General features: G+C 50.7%; 1 protein-coding gene across 1 annotated transcript; it reads left to right on the top strand.

The window, feature by feature from the left end:
• The first annotated feature begins 1,597 nt into the window (after window positions 1-1,597).
• Window positions 1,598-4,334, top strand: Ppy (pancreatic polypeptide). Its single transcript, XM_042283477.2, has 6 exons — window positions 1,598-1,754; window positions 2,206-2,289; window positions 2,526-2,682; window positions 3,519-3,709; window positions 3,986-4,099; window positions 4,195-4,334. The coding sequence occupies exons 3-5, from the start codon at window positions 2,611-2,613 to the stop codon at window positions 4,065-4,067; spliced, it is 345 nt and encodes a 114-aa protein (XP_042139411.2). The 5' UTR covers window positions 1,598-1,754; window positions 2,206-2,289; window positions 2,526-2,610; the 3' UTR covers window positions 4,068-4,099; window positions 4,195-4,334.
• Window positions 4,335-16,670: the final 12,336 nt, after the last annotated feature.

The following is a 16,670-nucleotide window of genomic DNA, read 5'->3' as shown; positions in this document are numbered from 1 at the left end:
TGTGGTCCTGGATGTCCTGGAATTCACTGGATACACCAGGCTGGCCTTGACCATCAGAAATCCACCTGCCTCTGTCTTTTGAGTGCTGTAATTAAAGATGTCTGCCACCGTGCACATCTTTATGTGTTAGATCATTAGCTACATGTTTTACACACATCATCGTACTACCATATTGATTTGCATGTGCGTATGCGTGTGCGTGTGCGTGTGCGTGTGCGTGTGTGTGTGTGTGTGTGTGTGTGTGTGTGTGTATCATGGTACTTATGTGCAGGTCAAAGGTCAACTTTCAGGAGCTGTTCCTTCTTTCTGTGGTGGGTTTGGGGACAGAACTCAAACCCTGCTGAATCTTCTTGTCAACCCAAAGTGATACCTATCGAGGTACCTTTTGAGGAAGGATCTGGAATATAGTTCTAGGTAAGGGATGGCTATACCATAACCTGCTTCTTCTCAATCTCAATGACCTCACCTAAAAAACAAAACAAGTAAATAAAAGGCTGCCTGGGCCTCCTTCTTGATCCCCTCTTCCTCATCTCCTCCTGGTGCCCCTAAGAGCAAATGTGCAAGTTGGGCATAATGACACATTTGGGAGGCAGAGCCAGGTGGATCTCTGTGAGTTCGAGACCAGCCTGGGCTACAGAGTGAGTTCCAGGAAAGGCAGAAAGAAAAAAAGAAGGAAAGAAAGAAAGGAAGGAAGGAAGGAAGGAAGGAAGGAAGGAAGAAAGAAAGAAAGAAAGAAAGAAAGAAAGAAAGAAAGAAAGAAAGAAAGAAAGAAAAAGAAGAAAGGCCAGCAGGAGCTATCTGAGTTCTAGATGTGGTCATACTATTTAGAAGGCATGGGCACTGCCCCCTTCTGGATTATCACCACCTGCAAGGACCTTGGAATCTGTTTTTGCAAAAATCTAAAGCCATGGGTTTGGTTGACATTTGAGGAGCAGCTCTGATTTCTTAGGACCAGACAAAGCTGGCTGAGTTGCGTGACAAACTGTAAATAGTTCCCGCACCAGAACCAGCCCCCGAGTTCAGTTTATTTGGTCAGGGTCCTTCACCTTGAGTAGAGGCCAGAACAGATTCCGTGAGGAGCCGGTGGACACGCAAGACCCTTAAAACCGGCGCCGGAGCCAGGCGCCCCCTGGCGGCAGCTGTAGCCGCTCCCAGACGGTGCCGGGCCTGGAATCGGGACTTGTCACGGATTTTGCACAGTGGGAGTACTAAACCCAGAGAAGGTCCAGGCTTGCTAAGAAATGAAGTCCACTTACTCTGTGGAATGTCAGCTGTCTGTTGAGCCGTTGGTGTTCTTCTTCTTACAATACATGAGAGCTGAGATGAACGGGCTCCCTGTCTGGGGGTGGGCGCAATGATGCTAATTTACGGAGGGTGCAATGGCAGCATGCCCCCAGGACAACACAGGGGGGCGGGGCAGGGGCAGGAATGGGCCCAGGCCTATTTGACCTCTAACCTCACCACGCCAGATTCCTGGCGGTCACCTTCTCCCGGCTCATCACTTCCTGCATTTTCAGGACCCACTCTGATGCCCCTTGCTGTTCTGACCTGAGAGCGGACGGAACCTCAGGAAAAAGCAAGAGTCTCTTGCTCACTTCTCCGTGGTCAGCGTAAACAGAGGCAGTGACTGCCTCCTGGCCTGAGCAGGGTCGAGGTCCTGGCTGGGGAAAGGATACCCAGCATGAAGAAGACAGAGGTGTGCACCAGGAGAATCTCCCAGGGGAGGAACTGAAGGCTGACTGTGAGATTTGGGGGTGAGTCTGGGAGCCTCCCACCCCTTAGTCAGGAAGCAGGAAGTAAAAGCAATACTCTGACAGTTTCAGTTGGAGGAGTTCAAGTTCGTTGTTAGCTCTTGTTTCAAAGCCTGGACATCTAGGACAGAGTGCAGGTTTTTGTTTGTTTTGTTTTTGTTTTTGTCTGCCGAGTAGGGCCTGGCAGGGGGTTCAGTGGGATGGTAGTGTGGAGCTTTTGGGACAACTTGAAGCTTGTAAGTGATGCTGGTTTTTAGCACTCCCCTGGGACAGAGCTCTGGGGTGGGAAAGGAAGTAGCTACCAGAAATTGTCCCTTCCCCATGGACCCTGTGTCCTTTGAACTCTGGCCTACCAGATCTTGGTTGGCATCCTATGCATGCACCAAATAGGTTTCTCCACTCCTTTCCAAGTGGCTTGAGGACCGGCTCTTTCTCTGTCCCTTCCTATTTCTAGCTGTACACAGGAAAGGAAGGCCCGACTTCCATCCATGGAGCTTGGAGCTGTAGCCTCAATCTGTGCCCAGAGGAAATCCTATTGGTGAGTGGGGTTGTCCCTGGGGAGGCTGTACTGAGGCCACCAACTAGAACCTCTGGGATATCATGTCAGGACTCTGTCATTTATGAATCAAGGCTGTTGTGGTGCCCAAAGTTGGATGCAGACCCCACAGGAGACCCTTGCCGTGGTCCAGCCTTGTTCATTCTGGGCTATTCTGACACGAGAACACTGCCCTGGATGGTGCCTTCCTCTTTCTGGGTGCAATGCATGTATTGCAGGTACCAGGGAGACAGCCAAATGGGGTTGAAGCCTGGCAGGAGGCGGGGACTCTCGGGGTGCTGAGGACTATAAAGGGGCACAGCCATGCTCAGGGAGACCAGTCCAGCAGGAGGCAGGTGTCTGCGTGGTCCAACACCCACTTGCTCAGGATACAGGGTAAGTGGGCTCATCCTGCCCTGCCTCTGGGGACCTCTTGAGTTGAGGCTGGAATTAGAGGGTAAGAATTGGTGCTTTGTGGGACTGAGGCCCTCAAGAGGCCTAAGGTCCTCCTTCAGTCTCTCTCTACATCTGTACACACCTGTCAATGGAAGGCTGGACCCACAGTGCCATAGGCTTCTGTTCCTTTGCTTTGCAAGTGAATTCTGCATCCCCCACCCGGTGTTTCCCACTAGCCATGGCCATTCTTGCATCCTCAGAGCCATCAATGCCATAAGTCCTGTGTCTCCAGCCCCCATATCCGCGTTCTCTGCTCTGCTTTTCTTTCTCTCTCTTTCTTTCTTTCTTTCTTTCTTTCTTTCTTTCTTTCTTTCTTTCTTTCTTTCTTTCTTTCTTTCTTTCTTTCTTTCTTCTTTGTTTTTTTGTTTGAGACAGGGTTTCTCTGTGTAGCTTTGTGCCTGTCCTGGATCTCGCTCTGTAGACCAGGCTGGCCTCGAACTCACAGAGATCCGCCTGCCTCTGCCTCCCGAGTGCTGGGATTAAAGGCGTGCGCCGCCGCCGCCGCCGCCGCCGCCGCCGCCCGGCCTCTGCTCTGCTTTTGTATGTTGCCCAGGCCAGGGCTAACCTTTGGCTGCTGCCCTGGTCATTGAGGGGTGTGTGTGTGCGTAGGTGTCCTTGCTTTCTAGGGAAGGAAGGTGGTAGATGCCGGTAGCTCCTTCATCTGTCCTTGTCCCCAGGCTTAGCTTGAAGAAATGTGTGGTGGTGGGTAGGTCCTGGACGCAGGAGGATCCGCAGATGGACTACATTCTGTTTTCACCCTGTTCCTTGTTCTTTAGATGGCCGCTGCGTACTGCTGCCTCTCCCTGTTTTTCCTATCCACCTGGGTGGCTCTGCTGCTGCAGCCCCTGCAGGGTGCCTGGGGGGCCCCCCTGGAGCCAATGTACCCAGGGGACTATGCTTCACCAGAGCAGATGGCCCAGTACGCTACTCAGCTCCGCAGATATATCAACACACAAACCAGGCCGAGGTACGGTGTGTGTGTGTGTGTGTGTGTGTGTGTGTGTGTGTGTGTGAGAGAGAGAGAGAGAGAGAGAGAGAGAGAGAGAGAGAGAGAGAGAGAGAGCGCCCTAATACTAGTTCCAGTCCCTTCCATGCCTGGTCTGAGAAAACAGTATTCCTACTGAGTGGCTTGGGTCCTTGTGTTGTGGGCAGGACAGTGTTGGCGGGGGAGGGGGGGGGAGGATACAAGCCCGGTGAGCTGACTCCTGAGTACCACACTTATCCCAGCTGTCTTCCTTACCAGGTACGGGAAGAGAGATGAAGGGAACACAGATGGACTTCCTAGAATGCAGCTCCCCCCATGCACCAGCCCCTGGCTGGTTTGATTCCCTGCTCGGCTCCCTGGAGCTCAGGACAGGTCTGGAAAGTGGCGATCTGGAGGAGGGGGAAGGAAAACAGGGTCTCAGAGAGAACAAGGGCTGTCCTTTCTCACTGTCCTTTCTTCCCTTACAGGGAGCTCAGCCCGGTGGACCTGGAGTGCCCTGCCTGTTTCCTGCCTGTGGCTGTGGAACAGCACTGGTCCAGCCCCTTCCTCCGCATTCTAGCAACAGCCTGCCCCCTACAAACTAAATACAGCAAATTAAAAATCCCAACCTTGTGTGTGTGTGTGTGTGTGTGTGTGTGTGTGTGTGTGTGTGTGTGTCCGTCCGTCCGTGCGCACGCGCCCATATGGGCAGGAGAAGGTAAAATTCACAGACAGGGAGGCTGAGGTGGGGAGGGGAGTTAGGATGAGCACGAGTGTCTGTAGAGGCTCAACTCATCCTTTTCACAGAGGGGCAAGTTGTGGTCCAGAGAGACGTGAGACTACCCTGAAGGTCTGTGATGTGGCAGTTTTGAGTTTAATCTTCCTGTCCCAGCACCTCTAAGCCATCCAGCTCTTCAGCCTGAGGCCAACCTGTTCCTACATGTACCCTCAAGACTGCTTCCTATACCCCAGGCAGTGGGGGAAGAATCATTTATATTAAAGTGCCCTTGGCATGGGGCGGGGGCAGTCCCTGAGGTCTAGTGCTGGTGGGAAGACAGTCAGTTGTCTGACTTGTAGGGTGGTCTCAGAACTGTTCTCTAGAAATCTGGAGAGAATGGGTTGTCCTGAGAGGTAGTGAACCGCCAGCCTGAGCATGGGTTGTAGCCGCCGCTGGGAGAAAGCCGTAGGGAGCTGTTGTCCCCAGGGAGGAGACACAGTTAGTCAAACGTTCTGAGCACCTTCCTGTGTCCAACCTGTGGCATCCACGTGTTGGTTCTTGGGGCAAGGAGGGAAGACCCAGGTACTTCCTGAAGAGTCCCTGTAGACTGTCTACCCACACTGGGCAGCCTGCATAGGTGGAGATGGTATGGTGCCATGGTGGTGGTGGTGGTGGTGGTGGTGGTGGTGATGGTGTGATGGTGGTGATGGTGGTATGGTGATGGTGTGATGATGGTGGTGGTGTGTTGTTGTTGGTGGTGGTTGTGGTGGTGGTGGTGGTGGTGGTGGTGGAGTGTGTATGCAAAATGAGAGAGAGAGTGAACTTGACTGCCCTTTCTGGGAACTTTTGTGGATAGGGAGGTCATGGGGAATGGAAGACATAAGACATTCGCAGAATGGCTTCTCCCATCTCTGCCAGAGGCTGTCTGAAGGGTCTGGGGCGACAGGCTTGCTGGGTGAAAGTCCACTTTCCCAGGCTCAGCATTTGGCATTGATCCCATAACAATGACATTGTAGTTGTGCTTCTGTGTTGAGTGTGAATGACCTGGAGGCAGAACCTGTCCCAAAGGGCCAAAGGCTTGTACAGGGTGCAGCTACACTGCAAATGCCTGGCTCAAGTTGATTCTTAAGTCCCAGGGGTGTCTAGGAGGGGATAGAGAGGTTTCTGCAGGAGAGCAGGGCTTAAATGATGATGATAGAGCCTGAAGTTCCAGTACCTTCTGGCAGCTTAGGTGATGGCTTCTAGTTTATTTTACTGTATGGGTGTTTTGTCAGCATGTATGTCTGCGCACTACCTGTGTACCTGGTACCTTTGGAGGCCAGAAGAGGGTTTCAGCTCTCCTGGAACTAGAGTTTCAGATGGTTGTAGAACCCAATGTAGGTGCTTGGAATCTCTGGATTTCCTGGAAGAGCAGCTAAGCCCCGAGCTGTCTCTCAGCCTGAGATGGGTTCTATGGAGAAAGGTAAACATTCTTAGAGGAAGAAATTAGGAACCTGCCCCCTCACACCTGGGTCTGATAGCCGGATGATATGGGAAGGAGTGTGTGGCCCTGACCAGAACTCTCTGGCGATCAGGCTTCAGGAAGGGGCTCTAGCAGGTTCAGGATGGGGGAGGTCCCCTAGACCCTACCCACTGTGCTTGTTTTTGTGACGCTTTCACAGGCTAGACCAGCGTCCCGACCGGTGTGGTGTGGTGAACCTTGGCAGGGAACAGGTCTGGCTGGAGCCCCTGTTTTGAAGTTGCTGGGACCAATTCTTTCATCTTCTGTCTCTCTGAGTCACAGCCAGTCTCTCTGGAAGCAGAGGACAGGGGTGAGGTGGTGGAGGGTGGGTGTGTAGGTTGCAGGGTGATTGGGGGGGCTACAAACCTAGGCTGAGACCTGTTTATCTCACGGGAGGAATTACAGAGTCCCCTTCCTCACTGAAGGGACAGGCCCTTCCTGCCAGTGCCCACAGAAGCCACAGAAGCCATAGAGATTCTTTTTTAAAATGTATTTGTTTATCCGTCCCTTTATTGTTATTGTGGTTTGTATGATGCGTGTGTGTGTACACACGCGAGTCATGGTACGCGTCCTTTCTTCCATCTTAAGAGATCCAGAAGGGAGCTCTGGCCGGCAGGCTAGTGGCAAGTAACCTGGAGCCATCTTGTTAGTCCTGCTATTTCTCTTTATTGTCTGTCCATGCTGGGTGGGTAGGGAGGAATAGAGGTCCGTCTCATCGTCTAAAAGGGTCCAAGGGTAGTCAGATTCTGGCCAGGTGTCTGGAGGTCAAGGTACAGGCTGGTGAGGAACACCCCTGGCCCTGGCATACCCCTTTTACATCCCCAGGAGTTTCCCCTCTCTCTCCTACCCACCTGCTCAAGGATATAGGTGGAGGCCTCTGCTGGCTGCATTATGGCTGGAGCCCAAGGGGTGGAGTTTGGGGTTTGCCGGTGTTCTGAGGTCGTGGGGTTCGTGATGTTCAAGTAAGGATGTACTGTGGTACTCGACGGGGTGGGTTTGGTAGAGTTGGACGGTTTCTTGAGGTTTTTGGGTTTCTTCAAACTAGGGGATATGTCATTGCAGAAATCGTGGGGCCGAGAAGTGAGTGGGGTGCCAGGTATCCCTCCCCCCATTCCTCCGCCAGCCCACCCGTTGTTGAAGATCTTCTCTATGTACTTGTTGATGTTGCCAAAGTTTGAAAACCATCTGGCCACTCTGGGCTCGGGAGACTGCTGCAGCTGGACCTCTTCGCCCAGAGCGCCATCGGGTGGCACCAGGAGTGACGCTAGGCACCCCAGAGCCAGTGCGCACGCGCAGGGTAGAGCTATGGTCTGGAGGGGGTGGGACAGATAGCATGGTCAGGTGACCCTGGGACGGGAGGTGGGGTGGGATGAGGTGGGGTGAGGTGGGGTAGGGTGGGGCTGGGACCTGATTATGCCCGCACTGAAACTTGTGGAGCCACACTCCATCTGTGGGGAAAGCTGGGAGTGGGGTGAAGCTCAGAACCGGAGATGCAGCTGCCTCTGGTATATGCAGAGCGTCTAGGGAATCCTGGTTCCCAGGGAGAATAGAGCATGCCTGGATGTGCACCGCGATATCCCCAAAGCACTGAGGTAAAAATGAACAGAAGCCACGCTCCGACAAGGATACATGATCTAGAGTCGCCAGGCGGGTCCTTGACCTCACAGACTTCTGCTGCAAATTGCTTGTGCTCCCCACTCCAGCCTTTCCCACCTCCTTATCTGGTCCTCAGAAACCCCGGACATGCTGTTGTCTGCCTGGAAGCCTGGTTCTCCAGACGTCCCCAGGGCCAGCTTAGCTTCAAGCGTCAGCTCAACATTCTAAGTGGGTCTAACCCTGGCACGCCCTACATAAAGCTGCCACCCACTCTTCTCGTGCGGCCTCTGCCATGTCCACGTCTTGCTGCATTCAACACTAATTTGTAGTTATTGTCTGAACCTCTTCCCAGCCCCACCTCCTCCCACCACACTGCAGGTGGCTCTTGCCTGCTTTCTCTTTGATGTCGTACTGTCGGCCACTCAGATCCCACCTGGTGTTTAACACATTAAATGAATAGCATAGTTACACACTGGAGTGCTAGTCCAGCAACCTTCCAGTGCCCCAGAAACACACACACACACACACACACACACACACACACACACACACACACACACACACACACAGGATGAGAGAGAGAGAGAGAGAGAGAGAGAGAGAGAGAGAGAGAGAGAGAGTATGACACCCCAAATAGGACACTTCCTTTAAACCCCGAGCCCCTGAAATCTCTCTTAACAGAATTCCCTTCATCTGCACCACCTCAAGCAGGGACAGGAAGCTCTCTATGACAGCTGTCCTGGCCATCAGAATGGCTTCACTTTTTCACGCCCTTAGCGGGCCTGCGGAGGGGCCCTTGGTGCCAGCCTCCATTCCCCAGCTCCCGGAGAGCACAGATGACGATCCGTCCCACACTTAGCCACCAGATATTACCATAGTGCTGGGTAGGCACAACGAGGCACAGCAAGGGGTCTCTGGCCAGGACTTCAGAGGCCGTTTATACTTCTGTGGATTCATGACCTTGTCCTCTAAGGCCCGCCCCAACCCGACTCCCTGCTGCACCTGTGTCCTGACCCAGGAATTGGGGACAGAGAGAGTATGGGGGTGTAAGCACATGGCCTACCTATTGTCCTGACTAAGGCTCGGCGTCTTCCAGGGGCCCAGAGGGGTGGGTGGTAAAGGTGGGAGGCTCCTGGGGCCAGGGACCTTTTTGTTCCAAGATCATAGGTCCTGGGGAAGAGCTGTCTCTGGGCTTGTGAGTGGGCAGTGTCTTTCCCAGGGGCTATTTCTGGGGTCAGCAGAGGCCAATGCTGAGAGACACCTTCCTTACTCACCACGCTGATCCGAGGGCAATCTTCCTGCAGGGTCGCTGTGGAGGCTGAGTATGTCTGCTCTGGCGTCTAGGACTAGGGCGGCCGTGGGATTGGATCCCTGGTTCTCCCTGTCCTGTGTGGAGCCCCTGGGAGGGACCTGATGAATCCTGTGGAGAGAGGAATCTTGGCTTCTTAAGTGACACACTCACTCACTGCTGTCAGGCCGAAGAAGCTCAGTGTGGACCTGTCACCTTCCACCTTGCTGCGTGTCTAGACCAAATTGTGAAACATGGCATGGTCCCCTGTGACCACCCTACCCCTAGGGAAGGGACAGTAGGAGCCCTGGCCTCACTCGCTCTTGGCTGTGTGAACTTCATCAAGGGACTCTACTTCCTGGTGAGCCCCCACAGTCTCATCTGTGGAATGGGGCTCATTATGCCTCCAGCAGGAGACTGATGCCAAGATCGGTCTAGTCATGCGGCTCAGCCACCAGATAGCTCTTGGCATAGAGTGGGCAGTGGACGCGATGAACCCCTCTGTGTGGGTGCCTCTCTCCGCTCCTCTCCACTGATCTCATGTTCACCCTCTCATTAGTAAGTCCTGTTCTCAGGGAAGGGGTGAGAACTCAGGGCCAGGGTGATCTGAGTGTGCACAGCAGCTCTGGAGCTCGGTGAGACCAGAGCCACAGTCCTAGGTAGCCAAAAGCTAGAAAAATAAGTGAGATTTCCAGGATAAAATTTCATAGTATAGGCTGGAGGAGTTGTTAGGGGGGTAGATACCCCACATGCTAACAGGTTATGAGTGTGTGTGTGTGTGTGTGTGTGTGTGTGTGTGTGTGTGTGTGGTTGTGTGTGTGTGTTTTGAAACAGGGTCATGAGGCTGGCCTCAACCTACTATGTAGCCACGGAGAAGTTGGAACTGATCTTCCTGCCTCTGCCTCCTAAGTGCTGGGTGGGATTAAGACACATATCACCACACTCCATTTGAAACAAGCTATGATATATCCCAACTAGATGCGAGCCTAGTTCTAAACCCTGAACCCCACACTCAGCGAGGACCACAGAGCTTCAGTGATGTGTCCTTGTGGACATCTAGGCTGTCCTGTTCCAAACTAGGACTCTTTCTCAGTCCTTCAGATGCAGGCCTTGGCTTATTTCAGGAACTGTCCAGTTCTGGCAGTGTGGGACGAGGGGGTAGGGCTTAGTTGCTCTTATTTCTGGCTAGAGGAAAGCTTCAGATATGGAGCTGGCCAAGGAGAGAGATGAGGTGTGCTTCAGGAAGCAGAGCCGGAGGGACAGGACTGTTGGAGTCTGGATGATGCTTTTATGAGCCCCAGATGCCTAATAGGGGCAGGAACTGGAGTTGGCTCTGCTGGGTTTCAGTTTGGTCCAGTCTGTCTGTGGGTGTCAAGTGGGTGGACTTGTCATGTTTAATGTTCATGGGCTGCTTCAAGAATCAAGGGACTTATCTCCTGTGTCATTATCAATAATCTCTGTATGAATATATAGTTCTTTTAAATCAATAACTGATAATCATTCTTGTGCTTGGTGGGGGGTCTGGTGTTCCAGTAAAACAACCTGACAGGAAGTCTCTAGTGTTACTTACGTCACACTTCTAAGCCTTATTAACCCTTTATGTTGAAGGATGCAAGTTGAGAGAAATCAGGAGATCTGCCCAAGGGTTGAGGGGCATGAAGCAGAAGCTCAGGGCAAACACCTATCAGAAGCAACCCGGTCTCTTAGAAGTGCTCCCCCATTAGACACATGCCTGTCTGTCCCTGCATCATCTTCTGGTCCCTCATCCAGCAGCTGCCCATGCTCGGCAGGCTTGTGCCTTGCTGGTCTTCTAACTCCTGCTCTTTCCTATGCCTCCTCCATCTTGTCTGTTTCTCAGGAACTTTTCCCACTTCACTCTGGTAGGTGAGGTAGAGGCTTTGGTTCCAAGACAGCCCTGGGTTCCAAGCTTGGCATGGCCTCTTGCATTTTATGGACAAGTTACTCTGTTTCTTTGAGCAAGATAGTCTCAGCTGGGGAGAGTGCTGGGGGTAGGGTGCCGGAGCCTCAGAGGGTTTTTGGCCCTAAGCTGAGGTGTCTCCCTTATAAGCTGCCCCAGGGACCATCAAGGAACTTTTCTTTTTTGCTTAAGGTGGTTTGAGTTGGCTAGACTGTCTGGCCAGTGAGCCCTAGGGATTCTCCTGTCTCTGCCCTCCCAGAACTGGACTTAAAAGCATGTGCCACCATACCTGATTATACATGGGTGCTTAGGATGGAACTAAGGTCCTCTTTGTACAGAAAGGACTTAGACTGAGCTATGTGTACAGGTCTGATTGCTCCATCAAAAAAGTTTTGATATTTAAAATTGTGTGTGTGTGTGTGTGTGTGTGTGTGTGTGTGTGTGTGTGTGTGTGTGTGTAGCTTTTTACACATGAGTGCAGTTGCTTGAAGAGACCAGAAGATGGTGTCGTATCCCCTGGAACTAGAGTTAAAGGCACTTGTGAGCCACTGAATGTAATTGCTGGGAACTGAACTTGGGTCCTCTGAAAGAACATTAGTGCTCTTAACCACTGAGCCATCTCTTCAGCCGATCCACTCCCATTTTTTTTGAGACAAGGTCTCTCTTTACATACCCATATTTATCCTGGAACTCACTATGTAGGTCAGGTTGGCTATGGACTCACAGAGATCTGTTGTGGAATATTAGTTTAAGATGTGTTACATTTGTTTGTGCTGTGGAATATTTGTTTAATGATGCAAAGACGTGTGGCATTCTTTTATGTTGCATTTGTTTAACTCTGTAAAATTGTGTTACTTTGCTTGCCTAAAAGAACCTGACTGGTCTAATAAAGAGCTGAACAACCAAGAGCTAGGCAGGAGAGAGAAATAGATGAGGCTGGCATGCAGAGAGAATAAATAGGAGAAATCTAAAGAAGAGTGAGGAGGGAGAAGAGAGGAGGACGCGAGGCCAGCCACCCAGCCACATAGCCAGCCACAGAGTAAGAAGGAAAGATACATAGAATAAAGAAAAGTAAAAAGTCCAGAGACAAAGTGTCATTAAAGAGAAACAGGTTAATTTAAGTTAGAAAAGCTGGCTAGGAACAAGCCAAGCTAAGGCCAGGCATCTACAAGTAAGCCCAAATGCTGGGATTACAGGCATGCACCACTGTGCCTGACTTTTTCCCTTTCTCTTCCCCCTTCTTTTTCATTATTATTATTTTGTTTTGAGACAAAACCTCACTACAAAGCCCAGTAGCCCAGGCTAGCCTTGAACTTGCTTCAATCCTGTCTCCCTGAGCCTTCTGAGTGTTGGAATTACAGGTGTATGTGGCCTGGCACAGTCTTCTTGCTTTTTCCATCCCTGTATGCAAGATTGAATCCAGGGCTGTATGCACACTAGGCGCTGTATGCTGAGCTGTATCCTCAACCCTAAGCATGCTTTTCTGTTTTCTGTGTTCAGATGTTCCGACTTCTGGGCTAGACCCACTGTCTGAAAGATGTGCCACCTCTCAATAGTGGCACCCTGAGAACCAAGCCTTTATCCCACATTTCTTTGGAAGACACTCGTCTCAACCCCAGTTCCCTGAAACTTAGTAAAATGTTTGCGTGGACCTGTCCTCAGAGGTTCTGCACCCCGTGTTTACTGAGTACTTCTTGATGGAAGGCACTTCTCTGAGTGCTGGAGTCACCGCTCAGTGAGACTGCCACTGTCCTCAAAGCACTCCACAGTCTAATGGGAATAGGTATTTAAGGAATGGAATAATTAATGTTTCAAGAAATATTTGCTAAGAGGCCACCTCTTGTCTGTGGAAAAGGGTTTTTTTAACTTTAATTTTCTTTTAATGAGTAGAATAGAACCTCTGCATTTCTCAGCCTCCCCTATCACAGGTGATTCATGGACCAATTTTCCCAGAATGGAGGATGCTGGTGTTCTTTGCAAACCAGAAGGTCCTGGCCTTTGGACATTCCTGACAGCTGTTGTCAAGCATTGCTGAACAGCTAGGTGTGGTGTTGCATGTCTGTAATCCCAGCACTGGGGAGGCAGAGCATTGTGAGTTCAGGGCCAGCCTAGGAAAGTTTGTGAGGCAGTGTCTCCATAAAAGGAAGGAAGAACCACTAAGCTGTTTCGGGTCCAGTGTCTGCTGCCCAATTCATAAAGGATTAGGATGAATTAGTAAAAGTACCTCCATCGAGCTTAGGTAAGCGTAGGGTTAGATTAGGTTGTGATGAGAAGTGTCTAAACATCAGCAAGAAAGTACACGAGTTGTTTCCAGTTCATTTCTTTAAGCTGGGGCCCCGAAGGGGGAAGAGGAGAGAAGTGGGTGGCACAGATGTGGCTGGACAAGGTTCTTCTCAAAGGTGTGTGGGCCGTGGGAAGAGGACATGCTCTTCAGACCACACACTTCAGAAGTGCTTGGGTGGACTCCGCCTGCTCTGGGAGGACCTGGGGTCGGTCAGTCAGGGCGGCACATCAGATGGCCTGAGAAAGGGATGAGCCACCCACTTGTCCCCGTGGCACCTAGCTAAAGCCGTCCAAACTTCTAGAAGGGGCCTGCATTTAAGGATCGTTTTCTGTGTGCTGACGCTGTGGCAGCCACTCCACAGCTGTCCTCCAGTAAGGTGGAGGAGGTCGGCATCCACATTGTCCAGATGGGGAAACTGAGGCTCAGCAAAGCTGTGTAATAACTGGCTTAGTGTTCACACACGTGTGGCTGGAATAAGATTTCAACAGAACTGTTGTTACAACTTCCCACCCTGATAAGAAAAAAGTGGAACCAGGAGACAGAGAGAAGTGTGGATGCTGGTCCTGGGATGGGGCAAGGAGGCTGCTTCACAGATAGGTCTAGGGCCCTCTTCCAGGTGAGCAGTCTGAGTGCAGGGCAGGCTTGAGTGGGGTGACCTTGGATGGTAGAGCAGCCTTTGGGCCGTGTCTTGTGGTTGAAAAGAAACCAAGACGTTAGAACATCTCCGTTTGGTTCTGAGCACGAGACAGAGCTACCCGTTGAGATGTTGTATGGAGGCTGAGACTGGGGAAGGGGGCATAATATTTCCCAAGTAGAGACGCACCCAGGACTATGCAAGGTAATTCCTTGCAGTATGGGAATACAGAATGGAATTTTTATAGTTTCAAAATAATGTTTTAAGTTTTTGTGTATGTGTGAATTCCTTCTGATATACATAGTAGTTAGTTCAGTAGCTCAGCTATAATAATTCATAAGAAAATGACCCATCTCTTTTTCTTTTTTAAAGATATCCTTATTTTATGTATATGGATGTTTTTGTCTGCATGTACATCTGCACACCAGAAGACAGCATCAGATCCTACAGGACCACAGTTACAGATGGTTGTGAGCTGCCATGTGGATGCTGGGAATTGAACTCAGGACCTCTAGAAGAGCAGCCAATGCTCTTAACCACTGAGCCATCTCTCCAGCCCTCTCCTATCCTTTTTTACACAGCTGTCTCCAAACTTCTCTTTCCTGAGGGGTATAGCAAGTAGAAAATGTTTCCACAACAAGCAAGCTTTGGGGAGTTGCCAGTAGGTGTGTGTCCGTGTCCCTGTGTGTCCCGAGAGTGGGCACATCGACTGGGCATAGCTCTGGTGGCTCCTGCTGACTATCACAGGAAGTGTAGCACCACTCCAAGGATGGGCTTCTGGAAATGTACACCTGCTTAGGGTCCCCCCCCCTTCCTCTTTGTGCCTTGGTTCTCAAAGCCGTGGCCTGAACACCCACCACAGGAAAGAGTCATTGGAAGGGAAGCGCTGCCTTCACCCTGTGACCTCTGAGAAAGACAGAAGTAATACTGACCTGGGGTCAGGAGGAAGCATTCTTCCCAGGGGAGGTGCAGCCTCTAAAACTGCAGTGAGAAGCTTGGTAGACTCCAGAGACCTTCTTCTAAGCTGGGCCTGGGTGGCTTTGGGCTCAGCTCAGAACACCATACCTAAGGGCACATTCTGTTACGACACTTAACCACACCATTAGAATAGTTTCTTCATCCCTGTGACATTGTTCTCCCCAACCTCCACCCCAGGACAATAGGCTCCTCATCTATTTCAGGATCATAGAAACTGGTATCTTGTCTTGAACAAACAGGAGGATTCTAGTCTTTGTTGATAAACATTTCCATCCACTTCAATCTCACAGGACTACTGAGTAAAACTATCAGTCAAGGGGTATATGTGGGTCAGACCATAAGAACAACGAGTTGGACTCCACCATGTCCTTGGGATCCTGGATGGAATAGCTGTGCATCGTTATGGGGTAATAGTTGCTTGTTTGAGAAGGTAATTAATAGTTTTGAGAGGAATCAAGATCTCTCCCCTTCCCAACTAAATGCAAACAAGCAATTCCCTGAGCAGAGGTGTGCAGCAGGCTTTTTCTTTTGGGCCACCAACCAGCTCCCAAATCACGACACAGAGACTTATTACTAGTTTTGAATGCTCGGCCTTAGCTTAGCTCTTATTTAACCTGTTTCTCCTTATCTACATTTTGCCTCAGGACTTTTTACCTCTCTTTCTTTCTGTGTATCTTACTTTCCTGCTGTATCCAAGTTTGGCTGGCAGGTGCCTGGCTTCTGGTCTGGGGTGTGCCCCTCTGTTCTCTTCTCTCTTTTGCCTAGATTTCTCCTCCGATTTATTCTCTCTGCTTCCCAGTTATTGGCTGGTCAGTTTTTTATTAGACCAATCAGGTGCCTTAGGCAGGCAGGCAGGCAGGGTAAAACAAATGCAACAGGTCTTCAGTAATTAAACAAATGTAACACGTTTTTACATGGTTAACAAAGGCAGCAGAAACAGCTGTAACACACCTTCACATAGTTAGTAACATTCTGCAGCATAACAAATGTAACACATCTTTGCCTAGTTCAGGTAATATTCCACAACAGAGGAGAGTGGGTGAGGGAGGATGTAGTCTCTGCAACGGGAAGGAGACCTCTTGTCCTGAGTTCAGTTAGGAGATCATCTAGTCTAACTGCAGAGGTTTGGAAACGTGCTCTAGGAAGCATTTTTTCCTCAGACACAAGCCTGTAAGTTCCAGTCACTACCATCTAGGGTCGCTACAAAACTTTCTTCTCCTTCCTCAGTAATAAGCGAGGTCAGCTACTTAACATGGCTTTTAGCATGGCTTTTCCCTTTATCTATTTCCAATTTTTATCCTTTGTGAACAGAATGTGCTCAGACCACATCTAGGGATGGAGTCTCTCTTTTTTCTTCCTTTTTTTTTTTTTTTTTTTTTTTGGTTTTTCGATACAGGGTTTCTCTGTGTAACTTTGCCCCTTTCCCGGGACTCACTTGGTAGCCCAGGCTGGCCTCGAACTCACAGAGATCCACCTGGCTCTGCCTCCCGAGTGCTGGGATTAAAGGCGTGCGCCACCACCGCCCGGCTTTTTTCTTCCTTTTTTAATTAAGAATTTTTTTTCATTCATTTTACATGCCAATCAAAGATCCTCCTCTTCCCTCCTTCTGCCCCCCCAGTCTCCCCCTTCCAGCCCCCTCCCACTCCCATCCACAAGAAGGCAAGGCCTCCCATGGGGAGGCACATTCGGTAGAGGCAAGTCCAAGCCCTTCCTCCTGCCTCAAGGCTGCAAGAGTTGTCCCACCATAAGTAGTGGGCTCCACAAAGCCCGCTCAGGCACATGAAATTTGCAGGCAAATGGATGGAACTAGAAAATACCATCCTGAGGGAGGTAACCCAGACTCAGAAGGACAAACATGGTATGTATAAGCGGATACTAGCAGCGGAGGGAGTAGGGGACCCTCAACTCAGGGAAGTACCTGGGTTGTACAAGCTGAAGGAATGCTGTTTTCTACACCGCAGCCTCCGATAGTCTGAGGCTGTGCAGTATCTTTTACTAGCAGGTCTGGGCGGAGCTAGAGGCTGAGAAAGGCGGGCTACTGGGCTTA

The sequence above is a fragment of the Peromyscus maniculatus genome, chromosome 8 (genome assembly GCF_049852395.1).
Source record: "Peromyscus maniculatus bairdii isolate BWxNUB_F1_BW_parent chromosome 8, HU_Pman_BW_mat_3.1, whole genome shotgun sequence".
Classification (NCBI taxonomy): domain Eukaryota; kingdom Metazoa; phylum Chordata; class Mammalia; order Rodentia; family Cricetidae; genus Peromyscus; species Peromyscus maniculatus.
Note: the sequence above shows the minus strand (reverse complement) of the source record. Positions and strands in the feature narration are given on the sequence as shown.